Source organism: Rhineura floridana, chromosome 4 (assembly GCF_030035675.1).
Source record: "Rhineura floridana isolate rRhiFlo1 chromosome 4, rRhiFlo1.hap2, whole genome shotgun sequence".
Lineage (NCBI taxonomy): Eukaryota > Metazoa > Chordata > Lepidosauria > Squamata > Rhineuridae > Rhineura > Rhineura floridana.
In genome coordinates, this window is record NC_084483.1 from 9,746,244 (window position 1) to 9,768,764 (window position 22,521).

General features: G+C 42.6%; 1 protein-coding gene across 3 annotated transcripts; it reads right to left on the bottom strand.

Moving 5' to 3' along the window:
* Positions 1-593: 593 nt before the first annotated feature.
* Positions 594-22,461, bottom strand: DNAJC18 (DnaJ heat shock protein family (Hsp40) member C18). Of its 3 annotated transcripts, none has more exons than XM_061622426.1 (9): positions 22,425-22,461; positions 21,553-21,596; positions 19,594-19,777; positions 18,470-18,615; positions 15,809-15,994; positions 14,419-14,531; positions 10,333-10,442; positions 8,718-8,890; positions 594-4,822 (listed from the first exon to the last, which is right to left on the bottom strand). In XM_061622426.1, exons 2-9 carry the CDS (start codon positions 21,587-21,589, stop codon positions 4,698-4,700), a joined length of 1,074 nt encoding a protein of 357 aa, XP_061478410.1. In that variant the 5' UTR covers positions 21,590-21,596; positions 22,425-22,461; the 3' UTR covers positions 594-4,697. The 3 variants fall into 3 exon arrangements, with proteins under 3 accessions (XP_061478410.1, XP_061478411.1, XP_061478409.1); XM_061622427.1 differs by lacking the exon at positions 22,425-22,461 and adding an exon at positions 21,748-22,406 and having other exon boundaries at positions 21,441-21,596; XM_061622425.1 differs by lacking the exon at positions 22,425-22,461 and having other exon boundaries at positions 21,553-21,715.
* Positions 22,462-22,521: the final 60 nt, after the last annotated feature.

Below are 22,521 nucleotides of genomic sequence, written 5' to 3' on the forward strand. Positions count from 1 at the left end.
GTTTTATTTAATCTCTTTTCACGGGCATTTTAAGTACTAGAACTGACATACCTTTAAGGAAGATTAGATTCTTAACATGAAATTGACCAGAATACACCGCTTACTTTTATTTAAATATAAGTGGTACATAAATGGACTAATAAATAAATAAATAATTTCTGCATTTAAAAAGATTCACAATTTTAGCAGTTTATTTAATTATGTCTCCTAGGAATTCAAGCTGTTATTTCAGTAAGGTTATGTTGCAATCTAGTTGGCAGGGCCGGTGCCAAAGGGTGGCCAGGTCGGGCCACGGCCAAGGGCCCCTCATTAGGATGGTGGAGTAGTGCTTCCCTTCTGTGATCCACTGCAGGTTCCCTACTGCGGATCGCAGGAATGGAGCTTCCAGTCCACCTGCCGATTTCCACCTACCTCTCTCCTGTCTGCTGCTGCTGCATGCGCAGGGCTGCCATCAACCAAGATGGCGGCACAGGCTTCTTTAAGGGGCTGATGCACCTACCGCCATCTTGGTTGATGGCAGGCACGTGCACATGCGTGTAGCATACAGCGCATGCGTCCCATCAACCAAGATGGCGGCGGAAGTATCAGCCCCTTAGAGACACCTCTGTTGCCATCTTGGTTGATGGCAGCCCTGCACGTGCAGCAGCAGACACGAGAGAGGTAGGTGGAACAGGCAGCAGCTGTGCACCAGGGGTGCGTGCCTGGCTGTGTGTGTGCGTATGCTGGGGCCCGGGGTAGGCTGGGACCGGCCCTGCTCGTTGAAATCTGCTACAAATGTAAACACCTATATAGGTATTTCTATATAGTGCTGTTGGTGAAGGATGTAAATAAATAATCTACAGTACTATTAATGTAGCTGATGTGAGCATTTATCACAGCACATTAAACTCAGTAGAATGCATCTGATGTTGCTTCATAGTCACAGAAGCCATACAAAATCCTAGTGCCAAAAATCTAAGAGGGCCAAAATATGAAGGCCAGGTTTATCTAAAAAAAGACTATTTAAAATTGGGGCTACATCCTTGATATGCCCTTCAATGCAAGCTCTCTTGAAATAATAATAATAATAAAATAATAAAATTTTATTTCTAGGCTGCTTATCTGGCCAAATTAACGGCCACTCTAGGCGGCGTACATAGACTAAAATATAACATAGAGTAAAATATAACATATAATACTAAACAAAAACCCAGTAGTCCATAGACATCCCGAGCAGCAGGTTCACGCACACATACACACACACACGGTCTCTGGCTCCTTCAGCAGTTGCTGCTTTTGTAGCTGGAGAGAGACAGGGCCCCACCCTTCCAGGCCAGGTGGAAATCAGCCAGAAATGCAGGGAGCAGGTCTTGCAGAAACTCATACAGGTAGATGGTCTCTGGCCCCTTCAGCAGTTGCTGCTTTTGTAGCTGGAGAGAGACAGGGCCCCGCCCTTCCAGGCCAGGTGGAAATCAGCCAGAAATGCAGGGAGCAGGTCTTGCAGAAACTCATACAAGTAGATGGTCTCTGGCCCCTTCAGCAGTTGCTGCTTTTGTAGCTGGAGAGAGACAGGGCCCCGCCCTTCCAGGCCAGGTGGAAATCAGCCAAAAATGCAGGGAGCAGGTCTTGCAGAAACTCATACAGGTAGATGGTCTCTGGCCCCTTCAGCAGTTGCTGCTTTTGTAGCTGGAGAGAGACAGGGCCCCGCCCTTCCAGGCCAGGTGGAAATCAGCCAGAAATGCAGGGAGCAGGTCTTGCAGAAACTCATACAGGTAGATGGTCTCTGGCCCCTTCAGCAGTTGCTGCTTTTGTAGCTGGAGAGAGACAGGGCCCCGCCCTTCCAGGCCAGGTGGAAATCAGCCAGAAATGCAGGGAGCAGGTCTTGCAGAAACTCAAACAGGTAGATGGTCTCTGGCCCCTTCAGCAGTTGCTGCTTTTGTAGCTGGAGAGAGACAGGGCCCCGCCCTTCCAGGCCAGGTGGAAATCAGCCAGAAATGCAGGGAGCAGGTCTTGCAGAAACTCATACAGGTAGATGGTCTCTGGCCCCTTCAGCAGTTGCTGCTTTTGTAGCTGGAGAGAGACAGGGCCCCACCCTTCCAGGCCAGGTGGAAATCAGCCAGAAATGCAGGGAGCAGGTCTTGCAGAAACTCATACAGGTAGATGGTCTCTGGCCCCTTCAGCAGTTGCTGCTTTTGTAGCTGGAGAGAGACAGGGCCCCGCCCTTCCAGGCCAGGTGGAAATCAGCCAGAAATGCAGGGAGCAGGTCTTGCAGAAACTCATACAGGTAGATGGTCTCTGGCCCCTTCAGCAGTTGCTGCTTTTGTAGCTGGAGAGAGACAGGGCCCCGCCCTTCCAGGCCAGGTGGAAATCAGCCAGAAATGCAGGGAGCAGGTCTTGCAGAAACTCACACAGGTAGATGGTCTCTGACCCCTTCAGCAGTTGCTGCTTTTGTAGCTGGAGAGAGACAGGGCCCCGCCCTTCCAGGCCAGGTGGAAATCAGCCAGAAATGCAGGGAGCAGGTCTTGCAGAAACTCACACAGGTAGATGGTCTCTGGCCTCTTCAGCAGTTGCTGCTTTTGTAGCTGGAGAGAGACAGGGCCCCACCCTTCCAGGCCAGGTGGAAATCAGCCAGAAATGCAGGGAGCAGGTCTTGCAGAAACTCACACAGGTAGATGGTCTCTGGCCCCTTCAGCAGTTGCTGCTTTTGTAGCTGGAGAGAGACAGGGCCAAACCTTCCAGGCCAAATGGAAATCAGCCAGAAATGCAGGGAGCAGGTCTTGCAGAAACTCATACAGGTAGATGGTCTCTGGCCCCTTCAGCAGTTGCTGCTTTTGTAGCTGGAGAGAGACAGGGCCCCACCCTTCCAGGCCAGGTGGAAATCAGCCAGAAATGCAGGGAGCAGGTCTTGCAGAAACTCACACAGGTAGATGGTCTCTGGCCTCTTCAGCAGTTGCTGCTTTTGTAGCTGGAGAGAGACAGGGCCCCACCCTTCCAGGCAAGGTGGAAATCAGCCAGAAATGCAGGGAGCAGGTCTTGCAGAAACTCACACAGGTAGATGGTCTCTGGCCCCTTCACCAGTTGCTGCTTTTGTAGCTGGAGAGAGACAGGGCCAAACCTTCCAGGCCAAATGGAAATCAGCCAGAAATGCAGGGAGCAGGTCTTGCAGAAACTCATACAGGTAGATGGTCTCTGGCCCCTTCAGCAGTTGCTGCTTTTGTAGCTGGAGAGAGACAGGGCCCCACCCTCCCAGGCCAGGTGGAAATCAGCCAGAAATGCAGGGAGCAGGTCTTGCAGAAACTCACACAGGTAGATGGTCTCTGGCCCCTTCAGCAGTTGCTGCTTTTGTAGCTGGAGAGAGACAGGACCCCACCCTTCCAGGCCAAATGGAAATCAGCCAGAAATGCAGGGAGCAGGTCTTGCAGAAACTCATACAGGTAGATGGTCTCTGGCCCCTTCAGCAGTTGCTGCTTTTGTAGCTGGAGAGAGACAGGGCTCCACCCTTCCAGGCCAGGTGGAAATCAGCCAGAAATGCAGGGAGCAGGTCTTGCAGAAACTCATACAGGTAGATGGTCTCTGGCCCCTTCAGCAGTTGCTGCTTTTGTAGCTGGAGAGAGACAGGACCCCGCCCTTCCAGGCCTGGTGGAAATCAGCCAGAAATGCAGGGAGCAGGTCTTGCAGAAACTCATACAGGTAGATGGTCTCTGGCCCCTTCAGCAGTTGCTGCTTTTGTAGCTGGAGAGAGACAGGGCCCCGCCCTTCCAGGCCAGGTGGAAATCAGCCAGAAATGCAGGGAGCAGGTCTTGCAGAAACTCATACAGGTAGATGGTCTCTGGCCCCTTCAGCAGTTGCTGCTTTTGTAGCTGGAGAGAGACAGGGCCCCGCCCTTCCAGGCCAGGTGGAAATCAGCCAGAAATGCAGGGAGCAGGTCTTGCAGAAACTCACACAGGTAGATGGTCTCTGGCCTCTTCAGCAGTTGCTGCTTTTGTAGCTGGAGAGAGACAGGGCCCCGCCCTTCCAGGCCAGGTGGAAATCAGCCAGAAATGCAGGGAGCAGGTCTTGCAGAAACTCACACAGGTAGATGGTCTCTGGCCTCTTCAGCAGTTGCTGCTTTTGTAGCTGGAGAGAGACAGGGCCCCGCCCTTCCAGGCCAGGTGGAAATCAGCCAGAAATGCAGGGAGCAGGTCTTGCAGAAACTCACACAGGTAGATGGTGTGAAACAGAAGAGATAAATATAAAAACAGAGAGTGGAGCAAATCCTGTCCTTTCTTTTGTTGTAATTCATATAAAGAGCAGCTTCAGATGAACATGGAAATGACAATGTAAGATTTTGAGGGAGTTACTGATGTGATATTGTGGGCTCTATGCAACCCCAGTGAGCATGACGACTGCATTTCTGGGAAGCACCTGCTTGGCACTTGAATGGCAGCAAAGTATCAGATGGAGACTGTTGCCAAATGTAATTCAAGTCTCCAAGAAATTGTTAACATTGGAACACTAGTGTGCCTTGGAACCAAAATATACTGTATATATTACAGAAAGTGTTGTATCTTATGGCTTAGTTCATACAGCTCTGGGTACATGATAATACTAAGTATTATGTTTTTAAGTTATGCTGCTTCTATTCATTTTAAAAGGAAAATAAAGCCAGGATGAAATTCCTGCCAGTAGCATATATGGCCTGTTGGTACTCCTCACTTCTGCCCCCAAGCCTCTGCCCATTAGTGACTCCTTTGTACTCCTATCAGATTGGAGAGCTTTTCACAGTTCTCAAGTTTTAGGGATTCTGCTTTCTGTTTCAGTCGCTCATCTCTGTATAGCTTCGCCAAATTAGATAACTCTGATTCTGAAAAGAAAGAAAAATAGTCTTGGTAGTATTTTTTTTTCTTGAGTTATATTTATTTCAAACTATCAATTAGTTTAAAAAGTGGCATTAAGAGCACAGAGAGAAAAAGGTATAATTCAAAATGAAACAGCTTAATTAGACGGTTTGTTAAACTTTTCTGTTTTGATGAGAAGGTCTTAGAATTACAGAATTTCCACAGTACCTAGAATATAGGCAAGTACCCTTGTTGGTGCAATAAAAAGAAGCAAATTTATTTTAGCTTTTGGAAAGTTCCAGTACAATCCTGTGCACATCTACTCGGTAGGAAACAAGCTTAATGGAATGTACTTCTGAGCTGAGTGTGCATATAATTGCAGTCTTAGATACTATACAACCTGCTGTATGGAATTCAGGATAACTGTACAAAGCAGGTAATTCACCAATTTACATTTTAAATGTGATGACACCGTGGCTGCTACTAATACAGGAAAAATTAAGAGTATGCATGTATGACTATAATTGATATTTGAAATTTATGTCTATGAAGCTCAAGAAGTCAATCAGTGGCACTGATTCTCGTACAGCTTGGGTATATTCTAAACACCTGTGGATTGTATACTGTCACTTATTTTCCATGCAAAGAGCAATGATATTTCATTACAAGCTTTTTATTTTATTTTTTAAAGACCTTACCCCATAGGCTTTTTATAAAACCTTACCAGGAAATGTAAAAAGATGAACATCCCTAAACATGTCTATTCAGAAGAAAATACCATTTAGTTTAAGGAGACTTACTCCCAGGTAATTGTGTATAGGATTGCAGCCTAAACTGCTATTAACTTGCTTGACAAAACTGAAAATACTGGTAGTGGCTGATGAACTACAGAATATCTGGCAAGCAGGTAAGTGCCTTGCAAAAGTAATGAGACCCCTGACCAATGCTCTCACATTACTGAAATCAGAGCTTGGAAAAGTTACTTTTTTTGAACTACAACTCCCATCAGCCCCAGCCAGCGCCATGCTGGCTGGGGCTGATGGGAGTTGTAGTTCAAAAAAGTAACTTTTCCAAGCTCTGACTGAAATACAAATGGTACATTGTAATTTCGTTCTGTATATTTTATTTTGAAACACTGAAACTCAACATCAATTATTGTAAGGTGACATTGGTTTTACGTTTTGAAATGTTTCTAAGAAACATAAAAAGCTGAAACATATTGCTTGCATAAGTATTCAACCCCTCACATTAATATGCGGTAGAGCCACCTTTCGCTGCAATAACAGCTGTAAGTCTTTTGGGGTAGGTATGTACCAGCTTTGCACACAGTGTCAGAGGGATTTTGGCCCATTCTTCTTGGCAGATTCACTCCAGGTTGTTCAGGTTGGTTGGATGTCGCTTGTGGACAGCAATTTTCAAAGACGGCCACATATTCTCAATGGGATTGAGAACAGGACTTTGACTGGGCCACTGTAGGACATTCACCTTTTTGTTCTTGAGCCACTCCAATGTTCCTTTGGCCTTGTAATTGGGATCATTGTTATGCTGAAAAGTGAATTGCCTTCCAAGCTTCAGTTTTTTAGTGGACTGAAGCAGGTTCTCTTGCAGTATTTCCCTGTAGTTTGCTCCATCCATTTTTCTTTCAATTTTAACAAGATGCCCAGTCCCTGCTGATGAGAAGCATCCCCACAGCATGATACTGCCACCACCATACTTCACTGTAGGGATGGTGTGTCTTGAGGCATGGGCAGTGTTAGGTTTGCGCCACGCATAGTGCTTTTGAGTTTTGGCCAAAAAGCTCTATCTTGGTCTCATCTGACCACAAAACCTTTTCCCACGTTGCAGCTGGGGCGCCCTCATTCTTTCTGGCAAACTCCAGATATGCTTTCAGATGGTACTTTTTGAGTAACAGCTTCTTTTTTGCCATCCTCTTTTACGATCAATTGTACCAAATGTAAAGGTATATTGTTTTTATGTTGTAACTGCCCAGAGAGCTTCGGCTATGGGGTGGTATAAAAGTGTAATAAATAAATAAATAAATCCTCCCTTACAGGCCAGTGTTATGCAGAGCTCTTGATATTGTTGACTGGTGCACCATTATTAGACTCCTAGCTACTGAATTCTGTAGCTCCTTCAAAGTGATTGTTGGCCTCTCTGTGGCTTCTCTCACAAGTCTCCTCCTTGTTCGAGTGCTGAATTTTTAGGGATGGCACCTTCTATTTCCTGACTATTGATCCAACTGTGCTCACTGGGATATCCAAACACTTAGATATTATTCTGTATCCTTTTCCTAATCTGTGCATTTGTATTACATTATCTCTCACTTCTGTAGAAAGCTCTTTGGTCTTCATGTTCCTTCAGATCCACAGCCTGACCAATGATCCTTCAGCAGTGGAGTTTTTATCCCAATAATGTGACAGCTTTAATGGTTCACAGGTGGAGGCCAATGGTAAGGTAACTGTGTCCTCAATAGGGCAATTTCTTTCACCTGTGTAAACTGGGAGCTTCCACAGCACAGGGGGTGAATACTTATGCAAGCAACATGTTTCAGTTTTTTGTTTCTTACAAACATTCCCAACATAAAATCAATGTCACCTTAAAATAATTGATTTTGAGTTTCAGTGTTTCAAAATAAAATATACAGAACGAAATTACAATGTACCATTTGTAATTCAGCAATATGAGAGCATTAGTCAGGGGTCTGAGTACTTTTGCAAGGCACTGTATACAGTAATACCTCGCATTAACGTACTCAATGGGACCAGAGCGAGTACGTAAACCGAAAATGTCCTTAAAGTGAAGCACTACCTTTTAAAACCTTTTTCCCTCTCCTTCATGCGGAGCCTCAAAGCCCCGCGCTAAAGCCTCTGCTGCTGCGCTGCTGCACCTCCCAGCTGATTGCGATTGCGCCTCCCAGCTGATTTGCGGTGGCGCAATTGCTTCTATTTCCACCCCCGCACGCTAAAGCCTCTGCTGCTGCGCTGCGTTTCTGGAGAAATACAGGCATATGGAGCATGTACGTTATAGCGAAGTGAAGCGACGTTAAGCGGGGTATGCCTGTACTTCTCCTAGGACATGTATAAACTCCACTAGCGTGGTTGAAAAATAACTACAAAAATAAAAATCAACTTAATTTTTTAAAATAAAAAGTAGATCTATTTTTTTTAGAGTTAAGCTAAGCACTATTTTTTCAAAATACTCTAGTTTAAAATGAAGCCTGTCTAGTACAAATTTGTTAAATTATATACCTCTTTTTAAACTGAATTCATGATCCTATCAAGCACTGAATTAAAGCATAGTCATACCATCACTAGTTAAGAGTGGGTCCCACTCACTCTGACTGGGTAGGATCCAAGGATAAACGAGTGGAACTCTACCCACACCACAGGGCTTTCCTGGTTCTTCCATTTGAAAAGCCACTCCTGAGGCTCAAGGGGCCCTCTGGAATGATGTGTGATGGAGCATGGAGGACTGCAGTAGGATGAGAAAATCTGGAGTATTTAGCCGGGCTACCCTGTGCAAGTGGGAAGTACCTTTCGGCTTGCTTAAGACATGCCTGCATGCCATAGTATTCTGGATTCATTTGACTGATTTATGCTCTGCACAATACTGTTACATACCTGTTACTATCTCTTCCAACCAAGCCACAGCCTATTTCAACATAAAGGAAAAACCAGCATGGGCTAATTCAGAACACAGAGAATTTTGAAATGGTATTGTTTCCATGCTAGCCAGCCAGCTCCAAACTAGAGTGGGCTCTGAAATCCATTCCTGTGTTTATATCACTTATAGATGCCAGCCTCTTTTGTGCAGCTAATTGACTTTGCTATCACATGAATGCTCTTTGACATCTTCAGAGTTGTCTAGATTTTAAATCAATATACACATATGATGCGCAAAAATGAGCAAAAGGCGACCTACTTTGTTGTTTTTCTTTCCTGCAGCTAGTCTGGATATAATCAATATAATCTTTTTCAATTTGTTTTTCAAGCTTTTCAAGTTCTTCGCCGTTATAGTTATTTTCAAAGTTTTTATCAACATAGTAAGGCACCTGCAGGTTCTGAGTTTCTCTAACAATAATGTGCCCAAGAGTCCTGTTAAGGGTAAGCAAGTGAAGAAGGATTTTAAATCCACTTGGAAAATAGTCAGAAAATACAGCTGTCATATTAATATTTGTATTAAAAATTGTCTGTCTTCTAAAAATAGAAAATAAATGTTATCAAAGTAGATCACGTATTCTTTCTTTGTTCTGTGAGGTTTCTTGTATATCTTTCCGTCTGTATGATCCTGTAGTGACCAGAATCCTATCCAGGTATTGTAGGATCCACACAGATGCAAATATAACCCCAAAGAATTATAGCTTTTTCAACTAGTTAGTATTATGATTAACCCATTTCTGAAATGTATAGAAGAATCTGCAAAGTAAAGCAAACTAGTCTAGGACATAACATTAGACTTTGTAAAGGAGCATTAAGTGGTGCAAATTAAAATGAAGATGCTTCATGTTTCTTGTTATGTTAACCTAAAATGGTACCCAATGTTGCATGAGCAGAAGGCAGCTATCAAATATGAAGTAAGGCTGTGTCTTATAGGACTGCAGAGGCAGTGGTGGTAGGAAATCACATGAAAATATGGCAGAGGAATCTTGCATCACCTGATTGCAAGATTTCTCTGCCCAATTTTGGGCAATTTCCCTGTCCCATTGCAGTCATGTATGATCTACTCTGCAATGTTCACAGCACATGCCTCCAGACCACTGAAAAACCTAGGGAGTGGGCACATGGGGAATGGAAAGATCTGTTGCCTTCTGCTCATGCAATACCAGATGCAACCATAAATATTTACTGAATTCCACCTTTACTATTAGTTACTTTCTCTAAAAATCTAGTATATAAGCTTTTCAAAAACAGCCAACCCACTTCCACGTTCCTTATAGTCTCTCTGTTTTTCCAGGTCACTACTCACCAGTTAGGACAGGAGCCTTTTCCTACTGATTTTATTTAAATGTACTGAGCATGAAAAGGATGGCAAAATCAACTCCTTATTAACACTTCAACTACCCTCTGGCATCAGAATGTTTCAATTTACTTGTCTGAATAGTTCCTCGCACTGTGGATCTCGGGTGTATTTACACTTTATGAGTATTCAGCTTCTAAAAAATATTCATGATCCTCTTTTTATAAAAAGGCAAACTGCTTTCTATAAAGTGCTAAGAGGAACCATCTACTTCTTATGTTACAGCTAGGACCTCTATCCTTTATACTTTCAATTAATCATCCTGCTTGAAAAGGCTGTCTTGGAATGTATGGCTGTGGGGATGACTTTTCCACAGCAAGAACATAAGAACATAAGAAGAGCCTGCTGGATCAGGCCAGTGGCCCATCTAGTCCAGCATCCTGTTCTCACAGTGGCCAACCAGGTGCCAAGAAGCTTTAATCAGCTTCCCAATTTAGCTGACATAACAAACCACATATTAATCTCCATACTGGAAAAGTCAGTTTCTCCTAAGAGAGCAAAGAAAAATCTCTGAACTTACGATTTGAAGAAGAGGCTGTAGGGTGCATTAGTAGCCATCAGTTGAGTTACTATTGACACAACTATTATAATAAAAACTGGCAGTAACTGGATAAATGCTGAGTATGAATTCTGGAAATGAAAACTATGGTTAGTGAAGCATATAAACTACACATGGAAAGAATCAAAATAATAAAGGTAAAATTATAGCCTCCAGATAAGGTAGATTAACTAGCTAATCATCTTTTAAACAGAACTGGCTATGGTTTAAATTAGCACAATTAAAATAGTGATGAACATAACTTTTGATCAAGGCTCTTTATTTTGATGCAAATCATATAGCAAAAACAGAGCAGCTTTCTTATTCTTTTGTAAGCCATTAAAGAAGAATATTTGCTTGCTCCATCTGTTTTTAACTTAACTTTTATATACATAAAGTTGGCTTGAACTGGTTACCATCACCTCCCTAGCCCAACATTCTATTATATAAAGTAAGTGTTCTATTTTACTTAATGCTGATGACCTAGGATGGCCCTTTTTAAATTGCTAGTGGAAGGAATCGCCTAAAGGACTTAAACTTTTTTGTTTAATGTAATTCTAATCTATGAATTATTAGTTTTGAGGAATCACCTGTCTTCCTATACATAAGTTCTTGATGGTCAGTGTGGGTTATATCCAACAGTATCACTCAACTAACAGTAAGGCATCTGCCATGGCATGGGGAGGGAAGCAATTACTGACCCAACCTCCCCTAAATCTGTTCCAGAGAAAGGGGGAATTTGCAAAATTGCCTGGCCGCGATAATGGACTGGATGGGACCTAATAAACTGAAACTCAATCCAGACAAGACTGAGACACTGTTAGTGAGTGCCTTTTCCGCACAGATGGAGGATGTTCATCCTGTTCTGGATGGGGTTACACTCCCCCTGAAGGAACAGGTTCGTAGTTTGGGGGTTCTTTTCGATCCTTCCTTGTCACTTGAGGCTCAGGTAGCCTCGGTGGCTCGGAATGTGTTCTACCACCTTCGCCTGGTAGCCCAACTACGCCCCTATCTGGACGGTGACGACCTCGCTTCAGTTGTTCATGCTCTGGTGACCTCTAGATTGGACTACTGTAATGCACTCTACGTGGGGATGCCCTTGAAGACGGTTCGGAAGCTGCAACTAGTGCAAAACGCAGCAGCCAGACTGTTGACGAGGACCACTCGGTCCTCACATATTACACCTGTTCTGGCCCGTTTGCACTGGTTGCCGATCTGTTTCCGGGCCAGATTCAAGGTGCTGGTATTGACCTATAAAGCCTTATTTATTTATTTATTTGTTTGTTTCATTTATAGACCACCCATAGCGAATAGCTCTCTGGGCGGTGTACAAAAAGGTTAAAATACAGAATATAACAATAAAAACCTACAGCAATAAACACAAACAGCAATAAAAATAAAAAAAATTAAAATTATAACATTAAACACTTTAAAATGCCTGGGAGCATAGCCAGGTCTTAACCTGGCGCCGGAAAGATAAAAGCGTCGGCGCCAGGCGTATTTCTTCAGGGAGGCTATTCCACAGTTCGGGGGCCACTACAGAAAAGGCCCTAGATCGAGTAACTGTCCTCCGGGCTTCCCGATGGGTTGGTACCCGGAGGATGGCCTTAGATGCTGAGCGAAGTGATCAGGTAGGTTCATAGTGGGAGAGGCGTTCCACAGATATTGCGGTCCCACGCCATGTAAGGCTTTATAGGTCAAAACCAGCACCTTGAATCTGGCTCGGTAACAAATGGGTAGCCAGTGCAAACGAGCCAGAACAGGTGTAATATGCGCTGACCGGCTAGAACCCGTCAGCAGTCTGGCTGCTGCGTTTTGCACTAGCTGAAGTTTCCGAACTGTCTTCAAGGGCAGCCCTACGTAGAGCGCATTGCAGTAATCCAGCCTAGAAGTTACCAGAGCATGAACAACTGAGGCGAGGTCATCCCTGTCCAGATAGGGGCATAGCTGGGCTACCAACCGAAGATGGTAGAACGCATTCCTTGCCACCGAGGCCACTTGCACCTCAAGAGACAAGGAAGGATCGAAAAGAACCCCCAGACTACGAACCTGTTCCTTCAGGGGGAGTGTAACCCCATTTAGAACAGGATAAGCATCCACCGTCTGGGCAGGGAAGGCACTCACCAACAGTGTCTCAGTCTTGTCTGGATTGAGTCTCAGTTTATTAGCTCTCATCCAGTCCATTATCGCGGTCAGGCAATGATTCAGCACGTCCACAGACTCACCTGTAGCAGATGAAAAGGAGAAATAGAGCTGCGTGTCATCAGCGTACTGGTGACAACGCACTCCAAAACTCCTGATGACGGCACCCAGAGGCTGCATGTAGATGTTGAAAAGCATGGGGGACAAAACCGACCCCTGAGGGACTCCGCAATGGAGAGTCCAGGGTGTCGAGCAATGTTCCCCAAGTACTACCTTCTGGTGACGATCCGCCAAGTAGGAGCGGAACCACTGCCAAGCAGTGCCTCCAACTCCCAACTCCGCGAGTCTCCCCAGAAGGATACCATGGTCGATGGTATCAAACGCCGCTGAGAGATCAAGGAGAATCAACAGAGTCTTACACGGTGTGGGCCCGCAATACCTGACGGAACGCCTCTCCCGCTATGAACCTATCCGTGCACTTCGTTCGTCATCTAAGGCCCTCCTCCGAGTACTGACCCATCGAGAAGCTCGGAGGGTAGTGACAAGATCCAGGGCCTTTTCGGTGGTGGCCCCTGAATTGTGGAATAGTCTCCCTGAGGAGGTACACCTGGCGCCTACGTTGATATCCTTTTGGCGCCAGGTTAAAACCTTCCTATTCTCCCAGGCATTTTAATGTATTTTAAATACGTTTTAATGTTTTGGTCATTCTAATTTATTTTATTGTTGTTATGTATTTGTATTTTATATTTTGTGATTGCTGATTTATTGTATTATTTTATGTTGTACACCGCCCAGGGAGCCTTTGGCTAAGGGCGGTTTATAAATTAAATTAAATTAAATAAAAATAAATAAATAAAATTCCCCCCCTCCTTCCATTGACAGAAGACTCTGCTTCATCAAAGAGCCTTCCATAAAAAGCAAAGCAGTCAATACAACCCGCTGTAAACCATTGCTGTAAACCACCCAGAGAGCTTTGGCTATGGGGCGGTATATAAATGCAATAAACAAACAAATAAATAAACCCACCGTTGAGGGTCCAGATCAATTTCACTCTTAAGCACAAAGTGTTCATGAGTGGCAGGCCATTGCTGACAGGGAAGGATGGTTTTGTACAGTTCCTTTTTTAAAAAAATTAAAAGCTTAAAACTATTCTAAACCTATTCTCGACAAGAAGTGTGTCAATACAATGGACCCACCACTGCAGCTACCGATAATCACAACTCTTTTCATGGCAAGCAGCAGAGTCTCCTGAGATACAATTCTGTAAAGTGACAGGAGACGACAACTCAAATTTAAAGCTCCCCCACATTAGTAGTGAAGCTTAACATTTGTAGTAATGAGGGTGTCATAATGTCACCAGATGTAAAATCAGACAAACAGACCCCCCCCAAAACACCACAAGTCCATATGTAGCTCTGAGAACAAACTAATGAGAGATGGAGTTCTGTTTTCCTTCTGTCCAGAGACTAAAGGGAGAAGGAGGATGCTCCTATCATGCTAGGGACTGGGCAGGATGGGCTTTTTCTGTTTCACCTTCTGTGGGAGAAGTTAGCTGGAGATTGTAAGATGAGCCATGTTGAAAAAGCATCAACACCAAGCTCTGCAGTCTCCAGTCTTGCACTACCACCCCTCTAATATTTTACCCCAAAAGCTTCCACTAAAAGTTAACTTTTAGCTTCATCCTATCTCTCAAGCCTGCCCATGAGGTTCAGGGGACTTTTGCACCCACATAGGTATAGATCTGGGCTATCTCTCCCTATTCCTGGCAAAAGCTTGTCAAAAGCTTTGCTAATAAATGTTTTTGGAGGATCTGTAATTTCAATTAAGAGCTCCAACAATTAGATATCACTTCCTTTCAGAGGTTAGGAAATGATAAGCACTATCAGGCTCTTTGCACGCTCATAACATATGCCTTCTTCCAAGTACCTGTGGTCTAGTTTCTTCCTCCTCCTCCTCCTCTGTCCAAGTCCTTTCATGTCTGTTCCGCTGCTGATAACATGGAGGATCCATTGATGAATTTGAAAACATATGTATATTTCCTAGGTTAAAAAAAACAGAGAAAGATAAAGGGGGCGATTTGTTTATTAGCAGTTCACATCCTATTTAAATGGGATATAAGAAAGGCTTCTTGCTCCTGCCATATGAGTCTTAGCTTCAGTTTAAGTGAATTTCCATCCTTCGTTGGTTACAGAATTAATAACAGCTAAGAAAAGAAAGTTTAGCTTCCATTCCAAGTTCCCCTTCCATGAAGGGAAGGGACTCTAATCCAGCAAAAGATCCTGTTGGGTAGAGGGGAAGGTGATTTTTACCAATCCAGTTTTGGCCCCTGGGCCATCACCCACACTTTTCCAGGGAGTCCCCCAACCCTCTGGAGCAGATTGTCAGGGGGAAGTGAGAAGTGGCAAAATTTTCCTTCCCCTCTCCTTCCATCAGTAGGAGCATCCCACAAACAAAGCTCTGCTAACATTGAGTCCAAGCCTATGTCTTCAGTGTTTGCCTCTGTGATGAGCCTGGAAGAGATGCGACGACCATTTGGCTCCCTGCCCCATGCCAAGCTTTGTGGAATTAAGTGTTGTGAAAGAGCGTGAGGGTGGAAGAACAGAGGCATAGGAGAGGCGGCGGCTGCTTTATCAGCAGCAGAAAAAGTTGAGGAAAGGAGATAGAACAAGGACTAACTATAGAAAGAAGACGGGGGGTCAAAGAAACAGAAATAAAAGCTTATGGAAGGTTGTGAGAAGTTAGGTGGTCTGTAGGAGGGGCCAAGAGTAGCTCTAAGCTCTGTTATCTGACATAAGAGGGAGCTGAGAACACTAGAGGCCTGTGGTCTTCTGGAGAACACCACAGCACCCTAAAGATGAAAAAAAGTTGCAATCCTATTGTAAAATGGCTTGCTTTTTTTTTTTTTTTAACAGTTCAAATTTTCATGTTTTAACATGGGGGAGGGGGAAATCACCAAGGCTCCAGACTATTATTGATTAAATAAATCAGACATTAGCACACATGAACCTGGTTGTGTCTTGTCTTGGGATATATATAAACTTCTCAGAGCTGAAGCATGAACCAGTTTAGTAAAAATGCATGTAGAAAATCTTCAAGAGTAAGAGCTGTCTATACATTCCCTGGAAGCCTCAAATGACCGCAACTACAGCATTTCTGCAGCGTCATTAGTAATTAAATTTAAAAAGTAGTAACAACTTGAACTTTCATTACAGGGCTTTCATTTACCAGCAGGCTGTCACTGGAGCCTTGTGCGGCATAAGTTAACAGCAGTATTTACTGCACTTCAAAGCAAAGTTAAAAAAATATAGATACCCACCTGTTGGGAAGCTTCCTCCAAAAAACATGTTAAATATTTCTTCTGGTGTGATGTCTGCTTCAAACTCTCTGTAATAATTATAATGCTTGGGCTGGTTGTTATAAAAAATCTCTTGTTCATCTCCAAACTGATCATACTGTAATCTCTTTTCAGGGTTACTCAGAACTGCAAAAGCTGTGCCTATTGCTGCAGGTTGGAAGAGCAAGAAGAAAAGGTTGCATTCTTGTCACTGAGCACAATGATTGCAATATAGTCTAATGCCCAACTAGCACAGGACTGCAATGTGTTAAATGCTCTAGAAACATTTAAACAAATAAATATCTGGGGAAAGACCTTTTCAGTAAAACATAAAAACACAGCCTCAGCGTAATGGTGTTATCCCCTCATGCAATGGGACTTCCCCGTTCCTCTCTTCCCCTGCATGCCTATCAAATCTGCTTCAGAGGATTGGGGAATCCTCAAGCAGATTTGGGGAGATAATGAGGAGACAAGAAGAGGAAATCTGCTCTTGCAGTGTTAGATATCAGCAAGAGCATACTAGCATGGAACATATCAGCAAGTTCAAACTCACACAGGCCTTAAGTGACTCTCCTTCAGAGCCCTCAGAAATTAAGAAGATGGTATGTATCTTAGAAAACAACCCTTTCCCTGAGTAATTCTTACTGCTTTCTTATTAATGATCTTTTGGCTATTGGGTCAAGTTTAGTTTTGGTTTTGGGGTACAAAGCCCTATACAGCTTGGGACCAGGATACCTGGAAGATTATCTTACCCCCTTATACATCCAGTGGATCACTACGTTCTGCAGGTGAGGGCCTCTTGCAGATACCATCTGTTCAGCACAACATAGGAAGTGGACCTTTAGTGTAGTGCCACCTACCCATTGGAATTCCCTCCCCTTAACTATTAGATAGGTGCCATCTCTGTTATCTTTTCAGTGCCTACTGAAGACCTTCCTCTTTCAAACAGGTGGAGATCTTATCCTAGTCTGTGTTGGAATAGCTTTTAAAGATATTTTTAAATCTTTTTTTAAAAAGATGTTTTTAAAGATGTTTTAACATGTTTTTAAAGATTTTTTAAAAAATATATATATTTCAAAGTCTGTTTTCAAGATGTTTTAGAGTGTTTTTAATGTTTTGTATGCCGCCCTGGTCTCATTCTGGGAGGAAGGGCGGGATATAAGTGTAATAAATAAATAAATACAACTGCAGGATCATAGTCACAAGATTATAGCAAAATGTACTTCAATTAATTAGGCTGGATTGATACTGAAACAAAGTGTATTGTTCTATGCAAGATCTTAGATATAACAGACCATGGTCTCAAGGCACATGAGGCCAGCACCCTGCTGAAGCTAAGCAGGGTCAGGTCTGGATGGGAGATTGCCTGGGAACCATATGTAAGCCACCTTGGGTTTCTATGATGAAAAGAAAGGCAGGGTATAAATGTAAGTGTAATAAATAATTTAATATTAGTTTGTTATATTCCTCAATGCGGAAAAAGCCTTCGATAGGCTTAAGTGGAAGCTCTGGTTTTCTTTCATCTTTTGTAATGAATTTACTGAATGGATAAGATACATTTATGCATCACCTAAAGCAAGAGTATTTTTTAAAAAAATTAATTGCTTATTTTTACAGAGAACAACAAATATCAGATCAACCAACAAATGCCTCCTGACCCTCCCACTCCAGAGAAGCAAGAGTATTTTTGAACAGTTTTTCAGACATACTTATTATATAGAGAGGAACAAGTCAAGCATGTTCTCTACCAGCTTTATTGTTTGCTGTTTAAATGGAACCTTTTGCACTATACGTTAGGAAACTAAAAAAATATAACCAGATCCAATTTTCATTATAAGACATATTCTATTGGGAGACAGATAGCAGACAAAGTTTGTATAGTTCTCTTAAATGTGCATTAAAAGAGATCAACAGAAATCCTTGGTTGGCTGATTTAAATCTCTGCTCCAAGCCATGGTGTATTTGCCACCATAGGCTCCTACTGGGAGGAAGGGCAGGATATAAATCAAATAAATAAATAAATAAATAAAATATTGGTCTGAAGAATGATATATATCAGTTGTTCCCAAACTGTGGTCTGTGGATTACCTGTGGCTTGTAAGCTTCATTCAGGTGGTCCTTGGCATGTCTGGATTTGTGGCTGAAGATGGGAGATGGCACATCTATTGCATTAAATATTCGTATTGATTTTAATTGCATTTTAATTGGTTCATTTCTTATATTGTATTACAGTTTGAACCAGAATTCAAATTGTAATACAATAAAATGCAATATATAGAAAATGAAAGAACCAATAAAAATACAATACAGAATGTAGCACAGTGTGCTACAGTTGGCAAATAAATATTTTTAAGCAGTCCAACAAGATCCTCAGCAATTTTCAAGTCCTCCATGGGCAAAAAAAGGTCAGGAACTACTGATATAAATAACTGATATAAGATCCTCTACCCCTCGCATGAAGTTGATTCTCATATGCAGTTATTTCCCTGGAGACAGGATATCTTAAGATAGATCTTAGAGTTTGTGTTTGGAAGCATTGGAACCAATCCATAGGATTTTTAAAAAAAATTAATTTAATTGAGAAATAGAGAACAACACTATCTTTATACTTCATGACCACCCTGTCCATACTTTTTCACATACCTTTAAATGCATCTGTTGCTCCTGGAGCACAGTTCTTGTCAGGGTGAAATTTCAAGGCAAGTTTTCGGTATGCTTTCTTCAGTTCTTCATCTTTCGCATCTCTCCCAACACCTAGAATCTCATAGTAATTCTTACTGTTCTTTATTCTGCAAAATAAGAACAAATCTTTACATATCTTTTTTCAAACAGCAGAAAGTTTCTTACTAGACACCCAAGCATACTTTCATATATAAATTAATGAGAGAGATCTCAATGGTGAACAGGGTAATTGATTTGCCTCCAATATCTGGGCCCTTTCCCATCTTCAAGACACTGTAGTTTAACAATCCCTTTACTTAGAACTATATTATAACACTTCCTGGCTAAATGCTAGAAGCTAGGTGGCAGTTTGGAAGAAGGTACACATTCACCATTTAATTTAGAAAGAAAGCACAGAAAGTAAATTGGAATAACTTCAAGGGCCATCATTTGATCAAATACCATAACACATCGTTACTATGATAGTGCCTGTATGGCTAATGAGATAAGAAAGTTACAAACTAATCCTAACTTCAGAGTAAACATGTTTAAATCCCACTGTATTCAATGGGGTTTACCCCCAGGAAAGCGTGCATAAGGCTGCAATCCTAGGCACACTTAGCTTAGGGAATAAGACTCACTGACTGCTGCAGGGATGGAAGAGAAATTAGTTTAGTCTGAATCTTTAAGCAAACTGGCTGAATTCACAACTCCTGGATTAGTATACAGATTGAAATGTATCACTCGGATTTCACACCAAGTTTTATAATTTCTTGGCTCAAAAAAGTACCAAAACGCGTGAAAAACTGATTTAGAGATATGTATACTGGGATAAAATTACATAGGTATATAAATATTTTTACATTTTAAACACAAATCTTCAGGTGGATTTATTTTAATTACAGACTGATGCAAAAAGGAACAATGGACTGGTACACTAAAATATTAAAATTAAATAACCTTTAAAATTAAAAAAATGTTTTAGCAGATTTATAGATTGAAACTGTCTTCTATGGATCAGCTAAAGCTTTCGTTGATTAATTTACCCGTTAAACAGATTTCCGGCAGCAGACCTAGAATTCCTGGCAGAGAGGTTTCTTATTTACCTTTGAACCCCAAGTAACTGTTCCTTTGTGTAGGTCATGTTACCTTCCCCAGAATGTGACTGACTCCTTCCACTGTCACACAGATGATCCTTTTTCATCTTCTTACAGTCACTACAGCCACAGTAATCAAAGTCTTGCATTTTCTCTGATGCACATGGATTTCTTCTAAGCTCATCAATTAATGCTGCAAAGAAAGACAGGCTGCTCATTTGCATATTTACCAGGATGGGAACATGAAATGTGCTGCAAAGCACACAGATGCAACCCTGTAGCACAGGAAAAAAAGTTCTTGTACTACTATCTGCCATGAACTGTATTGTATACCAGCAGACAAAGGATGCATTTAGTCCAATATCCTGTTTCCAATGGTGGCTAGTGATATGCTTTTTGGAAGCCCACAGCACGGTATGAAGATTACAGTGCCTGTTCCCTGCCCCACCCCAAACAACTGGTATTCAACTTCTGAACATGGAAGAGGTTCCAATTAGGTCTCAGAGCTAATATCCACTGATAGACCTGCCTCCCCATGTATGGAGGACTTGTATGTGTTAGCTCAGGGAAGAAAATATAAAGTTAATGTTTCTAGGGATCTCCGTTTTTATTTTGATGTCTTACATTGTGTAATATTTTTAGTTTAAGTAGTTTGAAAAACATGGTTTATACCCATCTCCCTGCATAATATTTTAACTCTAACAACCAGCAGCATCTCAACTGAAACTTTTTTGAGGAAAACTTTGTACTGTTGATGCAGTACATGTATATCTGAAAGCTGCTTAGAGCTGCAAAGGAAATAAAACAGAAGCTTCCAAGATTATCATCCCAGACTTGGAACCAGTTCACACAGACGTGCATCACTTGATTTCTCAACTCATGATGTTTACATAATAAATATATGAATCATTGTGTTTTAAGGGATGGATGGGTGCCGAACTGGGCTTCCTGATAGAAGAAAAGCAGAATATAAATGTGGGTGGGGAGGAACAAGGCAATAGAGAAGTTCTGTCTATGATTATCACCATGATGGTACAATATACACCACCAATATATATTATACGAATTTGTAGTATAGAAATAGATGAAAAATAGTGTGGGAATTGGTCTTCATCATTTAAAGGGGTAATGTAATGCAACATTCACACAATCTGCTGAATGACATAGGATGGTGACATAGAATGGTAAGCAGGACATGCTAAAATTCAGGATTCATTCCTCTAGCTTCCTTTCTGTGCTCCATTGTTGGCCTTAAAACTCTTCCTTGCATTTTACAACTTCTACCCATGATTCTCCAGAACTCCCACATCCCATCTCTGCAACTCCTCTCCCTCAAGTGCCTTGCTGCACTATTGCTCTATTCAGTCCTATAGTCTATCCTCGACTCCAGCCGTTAATGACCTGAGAAACACCTGATGGTGAGTTGTGGTAGCTCACTGCAAACAAAACAAGAAAGAGTCTTGTGGCACCTTAATAAAGACTTAAAAATATATTATTATAGTGGCACAAGCTGTCAGAAGAGGCCAGAGGCGTGAAGCAATGTCCTCGGCTGGCAGATAGGCTTGTGAGCACAAAGACGCGTGGGTAGAGAAAAATACTGCAAGCAGTGGGGCTGAAAGGCCATGAAAACAAGGGGTGTCTAAGTCTGGAAGATTTCTATGCAAAGCTCAAAAAGTATACAGGCTTGTTTTCTATACAATTAAGCTTGCCACAGAAATGCCCCAGACCTCTTCCAGTACTTTTCTTTTTGCACTGGTGTGTATGCACGCCTCTGCCAGCCGAGGATTGCAAATTCATGCCTTTGAGGAACGCATCTGACGGAAGCTTCCGAAAACATTTGCTAATCTTCAAAATACCAGCAGGGTCGTTGTTGGTGCGCTAATTTGAAATCAGACGCACGCCATCCTGATCACCCACAATGAAGGATCACTCCCGGTAATGTCATCATCGGCACGAAGACGTAGTTACCTTCAGCCCAGCGCTCCCCAGGGCTCAGCACTGCCATTTTCCAGCTGGTAGAGAGGAAAAGGAACGGCGACAAGTTCACGTGATGTAAGATTCCGACCACAGAGCAACCTGGGTGTTGTAGTCCCCGCATATTAGTAGCCGCCCCCAAACCCGTCGTTTAGAGCTATACGCGCTCTTGATAGGCGAGGAATTTACGTCAGAAAGACAGAGAAAAATAATAAGCGTCTTAAGCCGATGTCCTTCTCAGGAATCCCAAAGCAAGCTCTAACGGGCGCTTCTGTTCCGAAGCTGAGCCGGTTTTCCCGCTCCTTCATTTTCCAATGCAAAGCGGTGAAGGCTTCAATTGAATACAGGAAGTTCGGGCTGTACGGCTCATAGAAAGACAAGGAGTAGAAAGACTCTTTCTGCGTGTGTAGGGGAATTTATTTATTATTTAATTTGTATCCCGCCCTTCCTCCCAGCAGGAACCCAGAGTGGCAAACAAAACACTAAAAACGCTTTAAAACATCATAAAAACAGGTCTTAAAATACATTTATGACTCCTAGTTTCCGTCCTTTACAGATAGCACCACAGACATGAATTAATAGATAGGGGGTTGCAGGCATAAGGCTCTCAGGCTTTTCGTTATCTATGGAATATTTAATTGAAAGCTGCCCCTGGCCGTTAATTTCTTGTGCGTGTAGACAGGACAGTGAACCCATCTAGGCGTTGGTACTCCTCCGGCGAAAGCTCTCCCTGGGTTTTTTGCATTATAGAAGAATGGGAGGGGTGAGGAAACGACCCTGCGAGGACGACTCGCGCGTACACACAAAGGAAAGCATCATCTCTATGGTTATATCGCTCTTTGCATTGCATTCGTCCAAAATCTAACCTCCACCTCGCTGTTGTTAAACTTCTATGACGCGCCTCCTGAATGGGAAGCGATGATGGGGTTCCGGTTCCGGTGTCCTAGAAGCTGCCTTTCATTG

What these genes read in the sequence shown, in the direction of transcription:
- DNAJC18 (XM_061622425.1), bottom strand. Translation starts at nt 21,682, where the DNA reads ATGCGGGGACTACAACACCCAGGTTGCTCTGTGGTCGGAATCTTACAT. An exon ending in TGGAGGAAGCTTCCCAACAG is followed by an intron (nt 14,532 to 15,808) that starts GTGGGTATCTAT and finishes TTTTTAACCTAG; the next exon opens with GAAATATACATATGTTTTCA. An exon ending in CAGGAAAGAAAAACAACAAA is followed by an intron (nt 4,823 to 8,717) that starts GTAGGTCGCCTT and finishes CTTTCTTTTCAG; the next exon opens with AATCAGAGTTATCTAATTTG.